Raw genomic sequence first — 20986 nt, 5'->3', positions numbered from 1 at the left:
AACCATGTATGTTGACTGCAGCTCATTTAGACAGATAACCATGTAATGAATAAATCTGCAGACACTATAGTACAGCAAGTGTCCTGATTCAGCTGGGAAGAAAATACAGTAAAATGACACTTTTAATTACATGTGATTGAGATGTCTGATCTAGCCATGCTGGTACTTGCCTTAATTACATCTCATCTGGATTACTGCAATGTGCTCTACATGGGGCTGCCTTTGAAGAGTGTTCAGAAACATCAGCTGATTCAAAACACAGCAGCCAGACCTCTGCCTGGTGCTGGTTATAAGGTGCATATAACTCTCTTATTACAATAGCTTCAGTGGCTGCCAATTTGTTTCCAGGCCCAATTCGGAGTACTAATTATTACATATAAAGCCCTATGTAGGTTGAGTCTGGGCTATTTGAAGCATCGCATCACCCAATATGTGCCTTCTCTTTTAAGATCTTCTGGCTTGTTTGGTGAGAACATGAGTGAGACCCTTCTCAGTGGTTGCTCCCAGACCTTTGAATGACCTGCCCTGAGAAACCAGGTTGGCCTTTCCCTCTTATCCTTCCATCCTCAGGCAAAGACCTTCCTTTTTCTGGCAGGCTGGGTGCTTCAGAAATTCTGCATGTATTAAATCTAGATATTTTATAAACTGCTTTGAAATACATTTTCAGTTTTGTTTTTTAATTTGCTTTGAATATTGACAAAGGCTGAAATTCTTTTTTAATCTAGCATTTCTGGTGTTTTTAAAAGTGTGAATATTGTGTAGTTTTAATTGTTGTGAGCCTCCTTGGGTAACTGGATGGGCAGAATATAAATGCAATAAATAAATAAGTAAATAATAAATAAATAAACAAATAATATTAAATAAGTGAAGATCCAACTTAAGAGGAAAAGAATTCAATTAGCAGTAGCCATAAGGGAAATCCTTGAATAAGAATAAGAATAAAAGGATAAGAATAAGGTGCTGTGAAGTTAATTCTGACTTGTGTTGACCCTTCTAGGTTTTCCTAGATATAAGGTACTCAGAAGTGGTTTCCTAATCTGTTCTTCTGGGGCCATTCGGGGACCATGTCACCTGCCTAAGGTTGCACAGACTGGCTTTTCTCCACAGAGTCACAATGGGAAATCAAACTCCAGGTACTGCAGCACAGGGCATGTTTAGATCAGCTGCCTTGGAGCAAATTGGATTGAGCTAAATAGGGTTGCTTAAGGTCAGGTAGAGGTCAAGTAAGCCATTTGATGTGATCCTTCTATCTAAGACCCCATTAACTGTGGGTCTTAATGATGGCAATTTTAATTGTATTTTAATTGTATTTTAATTGTATTTTAATCATTTTATTTTATTCCATTGAATTTTAATTGTTGTAAGCCGCCCAGAGACCTTTGGGTAGAGTGGGCGGCATATAAATTAAATAAATAAATAAAATAAATAAAATAAATGGCATGCACACCTGAAACTACCCTATTTGGTCAACCTCCCTTTTGAAAACAACAACAACAAAAACACAACTCCCCCTCCTTGTCCCTTTCTCTCCCCTTCTGCTTCCTAGACGAGTTTTCCGTTGTTCATTTTCCCCCTTAAGTGGTTTAGTGCAGCCATGCTGTAATAATAATGTTTAATGATTTATTTATTTTTTGCTTCCTTCCTCTGCACATCCAGGGAGGAGCAGAGGAAGTGTTTAATTTTCCAATATTGTGAAGTGACTAAACTGTCTTCTTAGTCCACTTCATGATATTGGGAAATTAAAAGCAGAAGGGAAATTTAAAGCCTCAGGCTCCAATTTGGTTCTGCAGATGCTGGAAACAAACCAAAACAGAGTGATCCTACCTGCAGAAAAAAGAATTGCCTGCAAATACTCTGGGGATGGGATGGATCATTCTACAATTACCTCATCTGATCACCAGAAAGAGGAGCAAACTAGCCCATCACTGCAGTGAACCAAACAGTGGGACAAATGATTGTCTGATCACACTCTCACTTAGCTATGCAGCGAACTATACCAAGTGAAACTGAGGTAGACAGTCATTAGTAAGACAATACAGGGCTTCCCCAATCTGATCTGGAGGCTCCTGGGGGTACTCTAATTTGCTCTGGAGAAATTTGTGTCCCATTCATCTTGATTTGTGTCCCACATCTGAGTTGATTTGTAAGCCTCCTGTTGACTTGCCTTGGAAAGCCAGACCAACTACTGTATATATTTTTTAATTGTAAACTGAAGTACATGAAATTTGGAGACATTACAGGGCCTAAAGAAGGAGTAAACCAGGAGTTTCAGACAGCTAGCTTTGAAGAGGTTGCATATTAAGCTATCATCTTCAAACTCCCCCCCCCCCAAAAAAAAAACAAGAAAAGAAGAATGTTTCCGTCCCATCTCATTCAGTTCATGATCTGGGCAAAGACTGTTTTGTAAACTCATTTTTCTTCACTCTGGAGCCGAGATTTGCATTGCATTTCCACCTGGGCCTCATATAAAATAGTCCAAATTAGTCTGTTTTCTGTTATATTTCAGGAATTGTATGAATCTGGCTTGAGCGCAAGTGCCTCCTGCAACGAACTGCCACACTGCAACAAAGTGCAGGCAAAGAAGACACAGTGAGTTTAGCAGCTGTGTGGGGAAAAGAAGAGAGAAAGGAGGATCTGCTTGAGGAAACCTGTACGGGAGACCCCATACGCAGGTGGTTTTATGCAAATGCCCAAGGCGTACGAGCGAAGATGGGAGAGCAGGAACATGTGGTGGCTAGGGGTAACATTTGTATAGTGGCCATAACGGAAACCTGGTGGAATTCGGAGAACCAGTGGGATACTGCAGTCCCAGGCTATATAGGAGGGATAGGGAGGGGTGTGCTGGAGGTGGGGGTGGCCATCTATGCCAAAGAAGTGGTAGAATCCAGCAGAATGGAGATGGACGGCAGGTCTGACTCCATCATAGAATCACTGTGGGTTAAAATCCCTGGCCCAAGGAGCGATGTGATAGTAGAGATGTGCTATCGTCCTCCAGATCAAGAACTTGAGGGGGACCTTGAAATGAGAAGAAAAATCAGGGAAGTGTCCAAGACAAACAGGATTGTAATCATGGGGGACTTCAATTATCTTCACATCAACTGGGCCAATGTGTGCTCAGGTCAAGAAAGAGAGACTGGGTTTCTTGACATGCTAAATGATTGTACCTTGGAGCGACTTGTCATGGAGCCCTCCAGAGAACAAGTGACTCTGGATTTAATACTGTGTGGTGCTCAGGACCTGGTTAGGGACATGAATATCACTGAGCCACTAAGGAACAGTGACCATGCTGTGATCTCTTTCACTATGCATGTTGGAGGGAGAATGTCAAGCAAATCTGACACAAAAACCTTTGATTTCCGAAGGGCAGACTTCCCTCAGATGAGGAAGCTAGTTAGAAAGAAGTTGAAATGGAAGGTAAAAAGAATCCGATCTCTCCATAGTGCATGGAGCCTGTTTAAAACAACAGTTGTAGAGGCCCAGTGGAAGTGTATCCTGCAAAGAAAGAAGGGCTCAACTAAGTCCAAGAGGGTGCTGGCATGGTTAACAAGCAGAGTTAGAGAGGCTCTGAAGGGTAAGGAGGGGCCCTTCTTTGAAAAGGTCAACAGGCATGTGGATGAGGGCAAACCAGTGGATATTGTCCATTAGGATTTTCAGAAGGCGTTTGACACAGTCCCTCACCAAAGGCTGGTCCAGGATGCATAAAAACAATTGGTCAGCTGTTGAAAAGGAGATCGGTTTCAGGATATGGCACAGCTATCACGGCTGAATCTTAAGAAAACTACACCAGATATGATGCAATGCCACCACAATTTTCTCCCAAGAAGGTAAAATGATGGGCTTGGGAAATTTTAGCAGTCAAGGTATTTGGACCTACAAACCTCATAATTCTTTGCTATTTGCCATGCTGGGCAGCTGATGGGAGTTGTAAGCTAAAACATCTGGAGGACTAAAAATAGCCCAGACCTGCCATACTGTGAAGGATATCTAGAAGACTATGTCTCTCCAGGCATCCATATGCCAGGGCAAATGTTCCCTTCAGAAGCACAGATTTGACTAATACACTCCACATAAAATGCTATCTCTTGCATTCAGTGTTCCAGTGTTGTTATTGCTATTGTCTGTCAACAAGTTGCCTCTGACTTATGAGATCCAATGAATGAGAGCTCTCCAAAGTGTCCTGTCCTCAGCTGCCCTGCTGAGCAATTGTAAACTCAGCCTCGTGGTTCTGTAGAAAGTCAGTCCATAGGAGATTTGGTCTTCCTCTTTTTCTTGATGCCTTCTACCTTTCCTAGCATTATTATCTTTTCCAGAGAATCTTGCCTTCTCGTGAAGTGCCCAAAGTAGGATAGCCTCAGTTTGAACATTTTTTGCCTCCAGAAATAGCTCAAATCTTGATATGATCACTTGTTCATCTTTCTGGCAGTCCACTAAAGCTCTCCTCCAGCACCACATTTTAAATGATTTTTTCCCTGTCAACTTTCTTAATTGTCCAGCTTTCACATCCATACATGGTGACTGGAAATACGACAGTGTAGATGACCTTGGTCTTGGTCTCCAATGATACACTTGATGATATTTTCTAAATCCTTCCCTGCCTTGATTTCTGGTATTCCAGTGAGGGACACTGAATATTCCACATTAGAAGTCTCCTTGTAATGATGCTACATGATGATGTCCTGTTGTTTCCATGGAAAATAAAAAAATGCAGTTCATTTCCATTACCACAGGAGCACCACCATCAATGGAAGGAGGGCTACTGCTGTGAAACTGAGTTTGTTGTTGTCATGTGCCATTAAGTTCCTTCTATGAATGACTGGCCTCCAAAAGATCGGATCACTAACAGCTCTGCTCAGCTCCTGCAGATCGAAGGCTATGGCTTCCTCTTGTGGCTCAGTGAAAACAAGTGGGAGTGGTGAAAAAAGATGTGTGTGGGATAGTTCTCATCATTCCCCTCCCCTCATTCAAGCTAATTAAGTGGAAGTAAATAAAGCCTGATCTCTCTGTTCAGATGATGTAAATGTGCATGCATGTGAAGAACTGCAAAGAAATGTTCAAGTTGGGAGTTAAACTGTTCTTAGCAAAAGGCAGAATGTGGAAGCATTCCTTTTTTGTGGTGCCATGCTGGTTGGGAGATTCTTGTGGGCGGAGCGGGGAGGCACTTTTGGAAATTTTGTGAAATGTTGCACAAGTGATATTCTGCTCAGAGGCTTCTGCTGGTGTTGAATGAAGTGGCTGAGCAGATTGGAGGTCCAAATTAAGTATCACACCTAGACTCCATCTTGCTGTTGGTTGTGCCTATCATAATGCTCCATCCTTGTTATTTGGACAGGAAGAGTTGCAGAAACCTAACCAGACTGTCCCTAGAGCTCTGCAATTTTATTTCTTCCAGTAAGGTAAAGGTAAAGATTCCCCTTGACATTTAGTCCAGCTGTGTCTGACTCTAGGGGGTGGTGCTTATCCCAGTCTCCAAGCCATAGAGCCAGTGTTTGTCCATAGACAATTTCCGTGGTCACGTAGCCAGCGCAACTAGACACAGAATGCCGTTACTTTCCCACCATGGTGATGCCTATTTATCTGCTAACATTTGCATGCTTTTGAACTGCTAGGTTGGCAGGAGCTGGAACAAGCGACTGGAGCTCACTCCGTCACATGGATTTGAACTTACGACTGCTAGTCTTCTGACCTTGCAGCACAGAGGCTTCTGCAATTTAACCTGCAGTGCCACCACATCCTTATATTTTTCCAGTACTTCCCCTTTAAAACTTGTTTTCTCCCCTGATTCTCTTAATGGGCAACACTTAGGCTCTTTAGTCAAAGTCTGTTTAGGATTCCTCTTTTACTGGAGGGTGCTGGGATGATGCAGATTCTGTTTCCTCAAACCTGTCTCAAGGATTTGCAGTAACATTTCTTTGGTTTATACAGCATTCATAGCTCCTGGGTTGCTGTAATGGAAGGAAGAAATTGTCACTAATTTGGAGCACTATGATAGCCCAAGGGTTTGCCCCATATCCCAAAGGTACTGAAACAAACAACACAGCACCACCATCTGGTATAAAGAAGGAACAACAACAACAAAGACTAATTTTATATGAAACACAGGCATAGATGTTGCAAAGAAAAGGACAGACGCACATGCACGAGATGTAAAGAATGCATTCATGCACTGAAGTAAATGCACATGGATGCAGATCTAGGAGCTTGCAGATTTAGAGGCAGATATGTATGTCTTCAGATTATGTGTAGATTGGTGAACCACTGTCACACAGCTAGCTCTAAGCCTTCTTCCAGTTCTAACATAAGCAGGTGCCTACCTTTCAAACCGAAGCCGGTGCCACTTGTTTTATCATCAAGGGTCACCCATACAGTCTCCATTTTCTACTTAGCAGAACTCTCAAGTGTTAAAAAAAGGCCCTTCCTGACAACTCTTTGTGGACATAATTCAATCCCGGTAAACATATATTGGTTTTTCACTTTCAAGGACAGGCTGTCTGTGAGATTAGCTGACTGTTTCCTTTGGTCTGGCAATCATACAGACCTTTCTACTGGGTATGCTGGCAATTCAAAGGAGGAGAGAGACATGGTATGTTGACTCCACACACGAGTTTTCTCTCCTGCACTCACCACTTTCTTAGACTGAATCTAATCTACTTGGCATAGTTTCCTTAAGCAATATGGGACGGAGCAATGCTCCCAGAATCCCCCAGCTAGTGCCCATGCTGGATGGGGAGCAACTTTTACAAATTTTGCTACTAAGAACTTCAGAGTGGTGATGTTGTTATTGCTGAAATTCCTAGGGGTCGGGGCTAGCAATGTAAGTCCATAGTCTGTGGCTGCAAAATCAACAAAGACTGCAGTGGCATCTTTGAAATCAGGAAGATTTCTTTCACATAAGCTTTCATGACCGTCCACCTCTTTAGAAGCAGTGCATCTGGAGAAGTGACCTACAGTCCATAAAAGTGTATGACAAATCAACATTGTTAGCCTTTAACATGCCACAAGATTCTGTTCCCCCCCTTTTGTTCTTCTTATGCTGACGATTGTGTGTGTAGCTTTGAACAATACTTCCTCCTGAAATAGTGCAGAAGTCATTCTGTTTGCACTGGGGCAGTAATCCTGTTGGCTGGCAATGGAAAAGAAAGATCAAAGTCACATGTCTGCAGAAGTGGCAGCACTCCAGTGTCACTCTCTCCAGCCCTGAATTTATCAATGGGTAGGTGGATCCCACTTCCCCCTCATGACTCTGGCCTCACCATGTAAGTTTCACAATATGTTTTGATCGGAATTTACAAGAAAAGGGCAGTGGAGAGGGAAGGGAGGGAGAATTTCCAGTAAATTGCCACTTGTTCTTCTTCATTCTTAAAAATAGGAAGTTGCTGAAGTTCTCGTTGGGGATTTCGGTTTCTGCTTCACAAGAAAAGAGGTTTTTCCTCTGTAGCAATTGCTTAACATCAGGTCCTCTCAGTAGCTGCCAAATATTTATGTGTTTCTCTCATCGGTATTTAGTTTACTGGACATCCTCCCCACCCCCATCCCCCAGTGTCATGGCTTTTCTTTCCTTCAGCTTCACAAGAAAGAGAAAGCAATTTCCTCCCTGGAAAACGGACACTGCCAAATAATTATTTGCCCCTCTTGACATCCTTGAGGGCAAAATGGCCTGCCCAGGGACTAAGCCTTCTCAGCTTGTAAAAAAGTGATGCTGACTAGTGGGTCCTTTAGGAAGATGGAGCCTGTTCTCCCTGCCTCCCTGCGTGACTTCAGTGGTGTTCCTTTTAAAAGGTTTCCATGGGGTTGAGCTAGGCCAGAAGACACACAGTTACCCTTTCCCTACCTGCCCCTGATGGACCCCATTACGCCACTACTTTAAAAAGAAATAAAGGAAAGTTCCTTTGGGGTACTAGAGGTGCCAGAATCATCTTCTACAGCAGATGGCCATGGTGGCCAAGGGATTCCAGGAGTCATTCTCCCAGAAAAGGAACTTCTCCAAGCTCTGAGAGCATTCATAGCCTCCATCTCTTTAGAGCAAGTCGCAGCGTCTGCTTGATCAGTGTAGCAGTGTGATAAAGAGTGGGTGTTCTTGGAAGCCATGGCTTGGAGGTCAGTGAGAGAACACAAGGGTGACTCATATCTTGCCCAAAATGCATCACACATTCCTGTCCTTTTACCTACATATCTACTCAGATCTAGCATCAGATTACAAATCATGGCTGGAAATCCCCCTCACACCCACAACACACACACACAGTCCAGCTACTTAACAAATACATATAATCAACCAGAGGTTCATAGAGGTCTTTAACCAGACTTTTCTCAAAATGCATGCATCAGAATGTAGCAACTCCCTAAGGTGAGGGGAAAGAATCTGTTATTCAGGACTAGGATAGAGACTTGTTTTCAGCCTGAAAGCCAAATCCAGTTTCAGAGGTGTTCACAGTTCACTCAAAAGCTATCTGTTTCGTGTTCTGATGGGTGGCTGGGTGGAGCCAAAGACAAGAGGGTGGGACAAAAAATGCCACTACAGTTGTAGTGGGAAACTCTTGTTGCTAGTAACTGAGCCTTAGAATAAGTGTATAGCAGTTAGAATGCAGGAAACCTGGGTTCAAATCCCCATTCAGCCATGGAGCTCATTGGATGACCTGAGGTCATTCACATTCTCACAGTTTGACTTGCTTCACAGGATGATTGTAAGATAAGGGGGGGGGAAGGAAAATCACATACACTGCCTTAAGCTCATTGGACAGAATATAACTAAAGCATAAACAATAAGTGTCCAAATTTTACAATGGAAAAAGAGGAACTCTTCTGTAGTCTTTCAACCAGGGATGAGGAAGAGATGGCCCTCCAAATATCAGTGGACTGCAATTCCCATCATTCCTCACCACTGGCTGTGCTGGTTAGTGCTGTTCAGAGCTGGAGCCCAGATACTGCTGGAGGGCTATCCATTTCTGGTCTCTATTTTGTCTGTCTTTGTTTCTGAGACTTACTTTTCTGTAAGCTTGTGGGTGGCTTTCTATGAAATGGTGCAACTTCCCCATTAAAACAATAATCTCAGATAAATAACTGAATCCCCAGCTCTGTGTATTTCTGACAGATATTACTACCTGCAAAGATTTTCTACTTCTGAGACACTTATCTCTCGAGAGGCCCCTCACAGAGCTAAAACAGTAATATTCAAATTAAAGATGAAATGAATATTCAAGAAAACCCTAAATTTTCAACCTGTAGTTTTTAACATAGAATGACTTCAGTGACTATAAAGCTGATTATAATGAAACCTGTTGAGTTTGAACTGAAGAAGTAAGGATTCAAGCCCTCATGATTTTTGTATAGCCTACCTCAAAAAATAGTTGGGAAGAGAACATGGACATAAAGAGCCACCCTCAGCTCTTTAGAAGAGGGGTAAGGAACCAATACAATAAACTCAGCCAGTTATTGAGTTAGCACTTTGAAGGTGTGAAGCTTGCTTATACGTGTGACTTTATTAAACAAAGTTATAATAATAATGCTTCAGTTCAGCGTTAGCAATGCTCCAAATGGGTCACTATTCATTCAGCTTCTATCTCAATTGTTTTTTTAATTATCATTTATGTATTCAGTTTCTGTCCTCCCTTTCCCCCATGAATGAGTCTCAAAGTTCCTTACTATTAAATCATACAAATATAATTAAAACATGTAATGAATAAAACCATAGAAATGCAAAACACAGGATAAAATGTATGTAACAGACTATACATAAGGTAAGTGAATGATGGATGTTCCCCAGTAACAAGCCTGCAACAGTTATGTTATTCACTTCAGTCTACTTTAATTTATTCCCCTCTCCAACTCTACAGCTCTGGGATGTTTAAACATTTCAACACCATCTCTTCCTCTAGTCCCTGGAGATTGCTGGGAGGTGGATCTAAGCTCTGTTTTGTTTTAAACTCTCTTTTTTTTTGGTACATCATTGGCACACTGCTAACCCCTCCATGTCCTTTTTTCTGGACAATGAGACTTCTGTGCAGGACAGCTTGTGGCAAGGAATCAGACTATAATGTGAAGAGCCAGGATGGTAATAAAAATAGAAGCAGGGTGACCTTTGACTGGGAAGTAATTTCTCAAGTTTATTAGCCCGAGGAAAGCAGGAAGTCTATTGTTAAGATCAGAGGCCCATTGGTGATGTTGGGAGAATGGCAGCCAGGCAATGTGGACGTGTTTTGTTCTTCTCAGGCATGTAGGATGATGCTCACCAGGAAAAAAAGGTTCAGAAAATAGGCCAGGCTTGAAGGGGAAGAGTCTACCCTTGCTTTCCACAGTACTGTAGTTGATGGGACATTTTTGGTTTTAAAAGAGTTTGGGACAGTCACACATTTTACTCTGTGATTAGGAGTAGTCAGTATAAAGGAACAATAACTTTAAAAAAGTCCATGGCAACAACAATTCAGAGTAAAGTAAAGCCACTGCTCAACACTAATGCTGATATATGTGCTTGAGGGACATGAGAAACTAATATGATTAGCTGTTTGGCTGGTGGTCCTAATAGGAGACAGAGTGAAGCAGCCACCTCAGGCCGGTTTTGGATATCACACAAGGGCAGCAGATGTTGGCTTGTTATTGAATTCATTCAATTTAGTTAAAAGATGGGGAGCAATGCTTATGGGATTTTCTGGGTCAAATACTGAAACCAATTGAGCGGTTTTGGATCCTATGCCTTTTGAGTGAGGGGTTATGGTTCACTGCCCTGGCTCAGACAGTAAAATATCTTTGTAGTGGCACTGAGTGGATAGCTGATAAAGAACTATGCAGATCATGAAATGGCTATTTTATTTCTAGATGTTTTTACTGGTCTTACTATGATATTTTTTCCCCTGCTTGTTTTGCATTGTGACTTTTTATGGTGATTTCAAAATATTGGTCCTTATTGTGCATTGGTAAGCTATCTTGAAGTCTCATTATGTCATGTGATGTGGTATGAATATAATAAATCAACCAGTCAATAGCTCGAGGAAACCAGTTGTCACGTTTACCATAGTAGTAGAAAGTCCTACTACTTACCCTGTGGCCACTGCTTGTTTCACCAAACACAGAGCTCCCATGAGTATCCCAACACATCCTTTAACACGCTGCTGCCAGTTGATCTCTTTATCAACCTATACTGTAATTCCTATGAAAGACTGAGGTCTATTCAGTAATGAACTTTTAAACAGAAACAGATTTATTGATTACAAGTTATTTTAGGACTAGTTCTTAAGCACATTCTTGAGTTACACAAGACACACATATTTTACTTTAACCTCTTCTATCTTAATTAATACAGGTCACACTCTAACTAATCACTCCTTAAACACACACACTCTGCCTCCAACTCCAAACTCTTTCTTTCTTTCTTTCTTTCTTTCTTTCTTTCTTTCTTTCTTTCTTTCTTTCTTTCTTTCTTTCTTTCTTTCTTTCTTTCTTTCTTTCTTTCTTTCTTTCTTTCTTTCTTTCTTTCTTTCTTTCTTTCATCTATCTATCTATCTATCTATCTATCTATCTATCTATCTATCTATCTATCTATCTATCTATCTATCTATCTATCTATCTATCTATCTATCTATCTATCTATCTATCTATCTATCTATCTATCTATCTATCTATCTATCTATTTGCCTCAGTCAAACAAAAGTGAGGGATCATGGGAGTTGCAGTCCAGCATTGGGAGAATTGTATTGTATCCACTGCTTGATTTAAAAGAATATTGCGCAGTGTACAGTATGCATTTATTTTCTCAGTTGTTGGAGGTTATCTATGAAAAGTCGCCAGGGCTGGCTCTTCCATTAGGCAGAAAGTGGTATGCACCTCAAGTGATGGAGCACAAGGCCTGGAAATGACATGCCCCAATGATCACACTCTGTTGTATATCACACAGCCCTCTTCCTGCTGGAGAGGAAAGAGCTTTGCTTACTTCCTTCCAGGTGTTTCATTTACTGCAGCCAGGTGGGCTCTCAAAAGCAGAGATAGCAAGACTCCTTGGAGAGCCCTTCCCTATTCCTGCCTCTTCTTTTTCGTTCACTAGGCCCTCTTGGGCCTCACACCGCCCAGTGCATTTCTCTGAGCCTCAGAGCAAGGCACTGTGGAGGGTGGTCAAGGAGTTGTCCTGTGCTGGGCAGGATAGGTGGTTTCCATGGCCAACCCACCCACAATACCTTTCCCTAAAGAAGGGTCTCCTCAAAGTGAGGTGCTTGGGACTGAGTAGCTGGACAAGGAAGAAGCCAAAAAGAATGATGGGGAAACAGGAACAGCAGCTGGTGCGGCAGGAGGTTTTGGGTGATTCTTGTCCTCCTGCCTCAGGCCATAGAACATCTTGCACTAGCCCTGCATGCATTTGGGGAGGGGAGTCAAGACATAACTTTGGTTCATGTGACAGAGACAGCAAGAAAACCTGTGCTTTGCATTTCTCATTGTTTATAGCAACTCAGACCAAGCTATTATCTATAAACATTAATTCATCTATTCATCTCTGTGCACATAGAAGTTCATTGCCAAAAGAAGTGTGTTTGTTGGTCCCATGAGAGGGACCAGCCTCCCATATACAGTATATCACAGAAGTGAGTACACCCCCTCACATTTCATAAATATTTTAGTATATCTTTTTATGTGATAACACTGAAGAAATGACACTTGACTACAATGTAAAGCAGAGTATACAGCTTGTATAGCAGTGTAGAAAGTGCTGTCCCCTCAAAATAATGCAACACACAACCATTAATGTCTAAACTGCTGGCAACAAAAGTGAATACACCCCTAAGTGACAATGTCCAAATTGGGCACAAAGTGTCAATATTTTGTTGCACAATATTTTGTTCACCAGAGCTTCACAGTCTCTGAAGGGAGGGGATCATGCTCTGACAGGCTGATGCACCCCCACCCCTTCAGCCTCTGCAGCAATGCTAGCAGCACTCATACATTTATTTCCCAAAGCCAACCTCTGGATATGATGCTGGGCACGGGCACTCAATTTCTTTGGTCAACCATGACGAGGCCTGCTCTGAGTGGAACCTGTTCTGTTTAACTGCTGTATGGTCTTGGCCACCGTGCTGCAGCTGTTTCAGGGTTTTGGCAATCTTCTTATAGCCTAGGCCATCTTTATTTAGAGCAACAATTCATTTTTTCACATCCTCAGATAGTTCATTACCATGATGTACCATGTGGAACGTCCAATGACCAGTCTGAGAGAATGAGAGTGATAGCACCTGCTCCCCCTTCACACCTGAGACTTGTGACACTAACAGATCTCATGGCACCAGGGAGGGGAAATAGCTATTTGGGCCCAGTTTGGACATTGTCACTTAGGGGTGTACTCACTTTTGGTGCCAGCGGTTTAGACATTAATGGCTGTGTGTTTCGTTATTTTGACGGGACAGCACTTTAACACTGTTATACGAGCTGTATACTCACTGCTTTACATTGTAGCCAAGTGTCATTTCTTCAGTGTTATCACATAAAAAGATATACTAAAATATTTATGAAATGTGAGGGGGTGTACTCACTTCTGTGACATACTGTAGATACATATGATACTTTTGCAGCCCCTGTGTATTTCAGCTGGCTTTTTCCAACAAGCCATGACAAAATTTGGCTAATTGGCAGATGTAGGAGAGTTAGGAAATATAGTCCAAGAGTAACACTCCACGTTTTTCTGTAATGCAATATATAACTTATGAGGAACAATAATTTTCCTACCCATCCCAAGACACAGATATTTGGGATACTGGTTTATTTCTCTTCTACTGAACTCATAAATTCCCTCTCGGATCACTAGATCATAACTTGTTTAAAGTTCAAGCCAACTGGCACTTCCTAGTTTTAAAGAAAGAAAGGAATTTTTTAAAAAAAGAACTTTTAAAAAAAAGCTTGGTTTTGCTATTTCATAGGTTAGACTGCTCCCTGGTGTGCGAGAGGTGAATTACAGAATCTTTCAATACATTTTTAATACTTAAGACGTCACTGCATTACTTCTCTACAGAACATGAGCAAATTTATCCCCTTGGAATTAGAGTTTTTCGGGCACCTATCAATTTCAGAAAAATGTGATTGTAGAGGCAATATTGAGGCCAAACAATGGAATGACTCCCACTGGTATTCAATTATTCTTGTTTCATAAGTTCTCAACAACATGCTGAGACAAAAAGCCATATACTGTATTTATAACTATGAATGAAGCCCTGCAGGTTACATATAAATGAGCAAAGTAAGGAAGAACATTACTTAAGACAAAATATCTGAAACAAATTATATTTTCCAAGAGAAAAGTACTTTGAAAGGAAAAAAAGGAAATCAGAGTCATTATTAAAAACAGAGATAAGCACAAAGAATACTGATGCTGTTGAGACTCACACAAATAGACAGATATCTGCTCTGATGCACTATCATCACTGGAACTGTCAAATGGATCTCAGCATTTCCTGTGAAAGCACTCTGACACACTCTGGATGAACTCCTTTTGGTGCAGTTATGCAAACAACATGAACTTTGGAAGCATGGGAGGGCATGGAGTTAGAAATTTGCTAGTTATACGTGCATTTATCCCAGACTTTACCGTAAACGTATTTTCATTGGTCCTCAGTTAAACACTTTTGTCTGCTGTTAACTCTGAGCAATAGTCACTGAAAGCTTTGCTTAAAATGGTTTGAAGGTCTCTACTGGATATTATCACTTACACGGGACTATCAGCGCAGTTAAGACTGTGATGCTAACAATTAAACAAACATATGTACTGATGAGAAATGGAAAAATTTGGAAAAACAGGAAAAACATGGAAAAACATCAGGGCAGAAAAAGAACCAGCCAGAGAACATTTCAAAGCAGCCACAGTCACTAAAAGGGGCAGAAAACAAGTTGAGTCATCAGCTTTTATTTCATTGGATGGACAGAAGATAGGTGTAGTCCCTAAAGGGAGGAGAACAGGATAAGAGCATAGGAATTTATTATAGTTTATTACAGTTACACCTTCCCTTTTAACATTTTCCGCAGGAAGCTATGGTTCCAAAGCCTCACCTAGTAACTTATAAGGTTGAACATGCTGAGTGTCAGTAGCAGAACCATGCCTTCAGAGCATTCACTGGACTAATCCAGCATTCTGCCCCTGGCAGTGGCTAGTCAGATATCTCAATCGACTTACAAGCATGGACTCAGCAACAGCCCTAAAGATCTACAGCCTCCAAGGCCCCAGAGGGGCAAATAATCTCTGACAACCTGGGACCCTCCGGGCCCAGGTGGAGTCTCAAAAGAAGGCAAGGTTTCCTCCAAGCCAAGAAGCAGTGCCGTCAGGAGTCTCCTTGAGGGGAGAGCCCCCCCCCCCCAGGGAGACCTAATGCTGGAAAGCCTATAGCCGAGACTTTGGCTGTCTTAGCTATGGCCTCAATAAACACCATCTGAAAGTACTTCCTGGAATGCTAGTAAACCCTGACCTGCTGCCTGATCCTGCTTTGCTTCCCCATTAACATGGTACATACTTCTGTTATCATTTGTCCCCAAGCCTTATTGGACTGACTGCTTCACTGACAACCCTCACCTCACGCGCTTATGGCTGCCCCTTCCCTGGACTGACAAGAGTTTTGATTTATAGTTATTTATGGCCTACACTTTTATACTGCCTATTCTCCCTTCTCTCCGACCTCTTTGATAGTGTCTTCTGAGGACATCAACCTCCAGATAGGCTATTTTGGATTCCTCTTTTCATCACTCCAGATAAATTATATACCTGGCTGGTATGCTTTGCAGATGGTGAGACATTTGTAGCCTGACAACTGGATAGATACCCTCCTCAAAAAAGAGTCTGAGAACATTTTGCTATAAAATTCTCCTTGCGTCCTCTAGAAGGCCATTTCACCATGGATTTGGCCCCATCAACTGTTTTAGGCTGGGGTGTGTGTGTTAAAACAGGGATGCCCTTTGAAACAGCTTGGCAACAGCAACCTGCCATAGAAAACTGCTCCCTATGGACAATAAGGAACATGGGAGAGCCCTTTTTTTGGGGGGGGGGGGAAATATGGAAAATATTTAGGGGGTAACAGAGTGGGTGCAGTCCTTCAACATCCAAGGGGAGTTGTATGCAACCCCCAGACCTCTGGAAGTTGCTTGCCCTGGTACCCTAACAAATGTTGACTATAGCAGAGTACAAGATGTGGGGAGTATGTGAATCAGAAAGCAGGGCAGTGAGAGTTTGCACGTCTCTGACTGTAGTCAGCAACGATGTACTGTGAGTGATGCATTTGACACAAATCCGTATGACAGGCTCAGAAGCAAAGCAAGGAGATTGGAGCTCAGCAGAAAAAAACTATAACAGTGGTTATAGTTGAAAAAAATGACTAGTAGTTTAAAAGGGACAGGGAAATTTTTCCTTTTGCAAAAGGTGGAATGGTGGGCCAGAGCATATAACAGCCTCACAACCAGGTAATTAGTCCAGTTCATCGAATGAGTCGTCTTCTTCTCCATGGGCTGCTTGTGCTATTGCTTTCATCCAGCGCTGTTTCAGATCTTCTGTCTCTGCAGCCAGTGTATAGATCTGTTTTGACTGGACCAGTTGGAAGATGTGGCGGGTGTCGCTCTGTGGCATCTCCTTCACTTGGTAGCCCAGCAGAGGAATGGAGGTATGAGCCTTGACATCCTGAAAGACAGAGGGATTCAAGATGCAGACAGACAGACAGATTTTCCAGAAATTATTTCACAGACTTATGATGTGACTACACTGGAAAACTGATTCAGAGTGATTCTGCTTTGCTGCAGTTTGATTTGCAGCCTGTATTGCATTTGAAATCGCAGTCAGTGCTCAGGGGCTGTAGGTAGATTTAGGAATTCACCACGCGATTCACATCCCAGCCCACAATCTCTTCTTCTTTTCTTCCTTCCTCTGATCCCATCTTGGCTGATCCTTTTATTGGCGGGGGGGGGAGGGGAGTAATAATAACAAGAACCCAGCAATAAGATGATAGGGTGATATAGCACTAATCTCATATATATGAATTCAGAGGGCTATCAGAAGAGAGGAAAGAATGAGCGGCTCATTTCCCCCAGCCCCTAGAAGGCCATTTCACATGGTTTTGGCCCTGTCTACTGTTTTAGGCCGGGGGGCTAAACTGTAGGCCCCAGCTGCCTGCATGACCAAAACACCATTTATAGACATGCCTGGCCCATCTTTACAAGAATGCTTCCCAACTAACCACATGGGAGAAAGCCTGATTAGATGATTTGGACTTTACAAACTAGAAGGCCCCCAGCAGCAGAGGGAAAAAGCTGCTTTGGAAGCAAAAGAACTGGACCAATCTGAATCAGACTTTGCATCGTGTGGTCAGTATTCACCCACTGTATGAGCAGAGCAACAGATGCAAAGCTGCATATCTTTCTCCTGATGTATAACAAAGCAAAAACAAAACAGAAGGGTTGTGTCTCTTTTAAGACTAAGGCTGGGGCTGCACAGTGAGGGAAATGCAATTCCTTTGGCATTCATTTGCTGTGAAGTTGCACCGGGGAATTCAGATATCCTCCAGTCTCTCCACAGCAACTGGTCACACAGGGAGAGAGGAAGTCTTTTTTAAATAGACCAGCAAAGTGGAGCCTATCACAACAAGGGAGCTTGTAATCAAGGCTTCCTAATGTAATTAGTCTTGCAGTGAACTGTGAAACAAGAGGTTTTCCCTTTCTTCTTTAAAAGGGGGTGGGGGAGAGATATCAAAGAGGAAGCCAGGAGGGAACTAAACTCAAGAAAGGTGCCTCAATCTTCCTTCCTCAAGTAAACAGGGACTGGATTGAGGTGCACCAACCTTCTTCTACTAGACATCAGGATGGAGGAAGAGAAAAGTCTTGCCAGCTGGACTTTGCTGAATGCCTATTGGCTTCCTCCTCTCTGCACACACAGAGAGAAACTATGTGCTGAGGTGTGTCTGTCTGTCTGTCTGTCTGTCTGTCTGTCTGTCTCTCTCTCTCTCTCTCTCTCTCTCTCTCTCTGCATGCACAGTTCATCCTTCCTCACGAGGCAAGAGGTGATGGAGAAAGTGCATGCATTCATGTACACATACAGCTACTTGTCCCTTTTCTGATTAGTTCTGGCCATCACATGTCTGAACTTGATTTGAATGCATTTGGCTTTTCAAAAAGTAAAAACCTCGAGGAAGACAGGAAGGCCATCAGATTGGAGGTTAGGGAACTCTGGGCTGATTTGTATTTCCCTTTGTAGTCAACCATTTTTAAAAATATGTGAATCAGCCTATCCCAAAACTCTAATATTTCTCCTATGTTTTGCCGGTTTAATCAGGCTCTAAGACAAGCAGTGCCCAGAGTTTGAATACTCCGAAAGTTAATGATGTAACTGTCATAGTCTGTATCCCGTTGGTTCCTATCTCCCAGTCCTGTACAATATGTACGTAAACCTATGGCCTCAATATTATACTCTTTGCATCCAAAGAAGTAGACTGTAATCCATAAAAGTTCCCTCTTAAACAAATCTATCAGACTTCAGGATGTCACAAGCCAGCCATAATTAAGCAAAGAAATGGTAGTAGAAATGTGCTGTTTAACTTTTTTCTCTCCACCCATTCCCCCAATAAAGGTCAAGACCTACTGGGGCTATAAATAAAAACCTTCAGTGCTGTATGTGGTGGCCCTTGTAAAGAGCTACAAGGACTGAAATCTATATTGTCATGACAGTGAAATAGTCTAAAGCTCTGGACCAACCCTCCCTAACTCAGGGCATGTCCAGACAGGCTTATTGTTTGCTGTTTGTATAGTTTTTGGTGATGTTTGGTTTGAATCAAATTATGATGTCCATGTGTGTTTTGACTTAGAGTGATCCATCCCATCCTTTTTTAGAGCTGCCCCACTCCTTTTGGGCACTGTGGTAGGGCTATAAGTTTCTTTGGCATGATTCAGAGCACTCCAGATTATTCCATACCAGCTGTGAGTGGTGTTATCTTAGGTGACAACAACCCTGTGACATATTTGGTGGGTTGTGGCCTTGAAAGGAACAATGGAGAACCCACTCTTCTATTTTCACACTCTCACACACACACCTATTGATGCAGTGCTATTCTACATAAATGAGATACATTGGCAATATTATATACACCATGCTAGATGGATGCATTGCTATAGTGCTATGTCACTTACTTTATTTAGCAAAAAAGGAAAGCCATCATGGCCTGCTGAATGATGTTTGTGGAGAAAGGCAAGGAAGAGGGTGGGAAGGGGAGTGATTTCCAACCATCCTAGATAGGGAAGTGCTACAAAACACATTGTTTGGACTGAGACCTTGTCTGAGCAATAAGGTCTTCCTGGCTGTGGCACGTCCCTGTGCACCCCTGGCCTCAAACTGCATGGCTGAGTTGACTTCATGGTGCATTCCTCAGGTTGGACTCCATGACACCCCCTCCCAGCTCACTTCTGACAGCTGTCTACAGCTCAGCTTTGACATCCCTTCCCTCCCATTGCTTTTCTCTCCCATATATTTTCCCTGGGATAAAGTATATTTAAGGAAGTTTACCATTCCTTCCCCTCAAAGCTTTGTAAGGTGATGGTGGTACTAGTAGTGGCTGGGCATGGGAGATGAAAGAATAAATCTAAAAATGCACAGAATTGCATACTACATCTGGTTGCAGCTTGACACCTTCTCTTACCAGAGGAATCCATTCTGTCAGCATTGTGGAAGCTTTAAGTTTTAACAATAATCAAAAGGGTGGGTGAGTAGATAAGCTTTAAGCTTTCTGGATTCCCACTGCAACAAATTCTAATGACAGTAGAGGCCCAAGCATACCTGAGGAGCAGCATAAACGTACAGCACCAGAGGATCATCTTGTGGGATCACAAACCAGCCGCGCATACTCCCCTTTCCGTTTTTGTCCAGCAGTTGCAGGAAACTGCACATCAAGCTCTGCCCTGATATCCCTGCAGATCCTTTCTGTCAATAGTAGAAGAAGACACACAATCACATGCTTCTGTTAAGATTTCCTATCATCTAGGCTTTCAATGGGTTTCCCTGTGGTTCCTCAAATCAAAGTGTTGAAGTGGGGGCTTGCAGGCAAGAAGAGTCAGCCTATCAGATTCACCATATCCTGACAAAATTCGGTGGGGGGGGCAGAAGTACAGGGACAGTCAACATAAAGGTCTCTGTTTATGTATTTCTCTCCTTCATTTAAAATATGTTTTATCTGCCCCCTACACAGAGATTAACATCATTTCCAAAAAGACAGCAGCTACCCAGAATGTCCATCTGCTGGACCAATATCTTCTGACTTGGCCTATATACAGTATGTTACTTTCAAAAAGGTGCTCCTTGTCAGTCACTCATGGGTCTCAAATACATGATAGGGCACACGGAATAAGATAGTCTCATTGCTCTCTTGAGCTCAAGAAGCTTTGATTTAGCCTATGGCTTCTGCAAACACCTAATATTCAAAAATACATTGAAGTAATTTCAGTTGTCAATGGACTGTAACTGTCTATGGAACAGAACATAATACACGTTAGTAGTGCAATCATGTTTACAGAAATAGTACAGTCAATTACCATACTACCCTGTTTCCCCAAAAATAAGACCTAAATTGAAAATAAGCCCTAGTATGATTTTTCAGGATGCTCGTAATATAAGCCCTACCCCAAGAATAAGCCCTAGTTAAGTGAAACCCTGCCCTCCACCATTGTGCAGCAACCAGAAGAAGATGACATGACTGTATTTGAATAAATGTAGATTGTTGTACATGAAAAAAAGTCCCCTGAAAATAAGCCCTAATGTGTTTTTTGGAGCCAAAATTAATATAAGACCCTGTCTTATTTTTGCAGAAACACGGTATGTTCAGACCTTTGAGGCATAATATACATCCCCAAATTTAAATCTAAAGCTGGTGAACAATGTTCTTTCTGTTTTTTGTGTAAATATAATCAGGACAAGCCTATTCTATTGGGTTCTTGAATATGAGTACCTTGGACAGAGTCCATCATACACACCCCTGCTTTTCGTGTTCCCAAACATTTGAGGGTG

General features: G+C 42.2%; 1 protein-coding gene across 6 annotated transcripts in view; it reads right to left on the bottom strand.

Moving 5' to 3' along the window:
* Positions 1–14853: 14853 nt before the first annotated feature.
* The window catches only part of FGD2 (FYVE, RhoGEF and PH domain containing 2), a 29641-nt gene continuing 23508 nt past the window's right edge, over positions 14854–20986 (bottom strand). For 3 of the 6 annotated variants that reach the window (XM_020795336.3, XM_020795345.3, XM_020795354.3), the window contains exons 15-16: positions 19763–19906; positions 16134–16624 (exon numbers count right to left, since the gene is read on the bottom strand). In XM_020795336.3, coding sequence (XP_020650995.3) covers positions 16415–16624; positions 19763–19906 — 354 coding nt within the window. In that variant the 3' untranslated portion in view covers positions 16134–16414. Of the gene's footprint in view, positions 16625–19762; positions 19907–20986 lie in introns of all 6 variants that reach the window. The other 3 variants (XM_020795363.3, XM_078392746.1, XM_020795372.3) reach the window with 2 other exon arrangements.

This window comes from Pogona vitticeps, chromosome 4 (assembly GCF_051106095.1).
Source record: "Pogona vitticeps strain Pit_001003342236 chromosome 4, PviZW2.1, whole genome shotgun sequence".
In the NCBI taxonomy this organism is placed as follows: domain Eukaryota; kingdom Metazoa; phylum Chordata; class Lepidosauria; order Squamata; family Agamidae; genus Pogona; species Pogona vitticeps.
The sequence above is the reverse complement of the archived record's forward strand: the minus strand, read 5'-3'. Positions and strand labels throughout refer to the sequence as shown.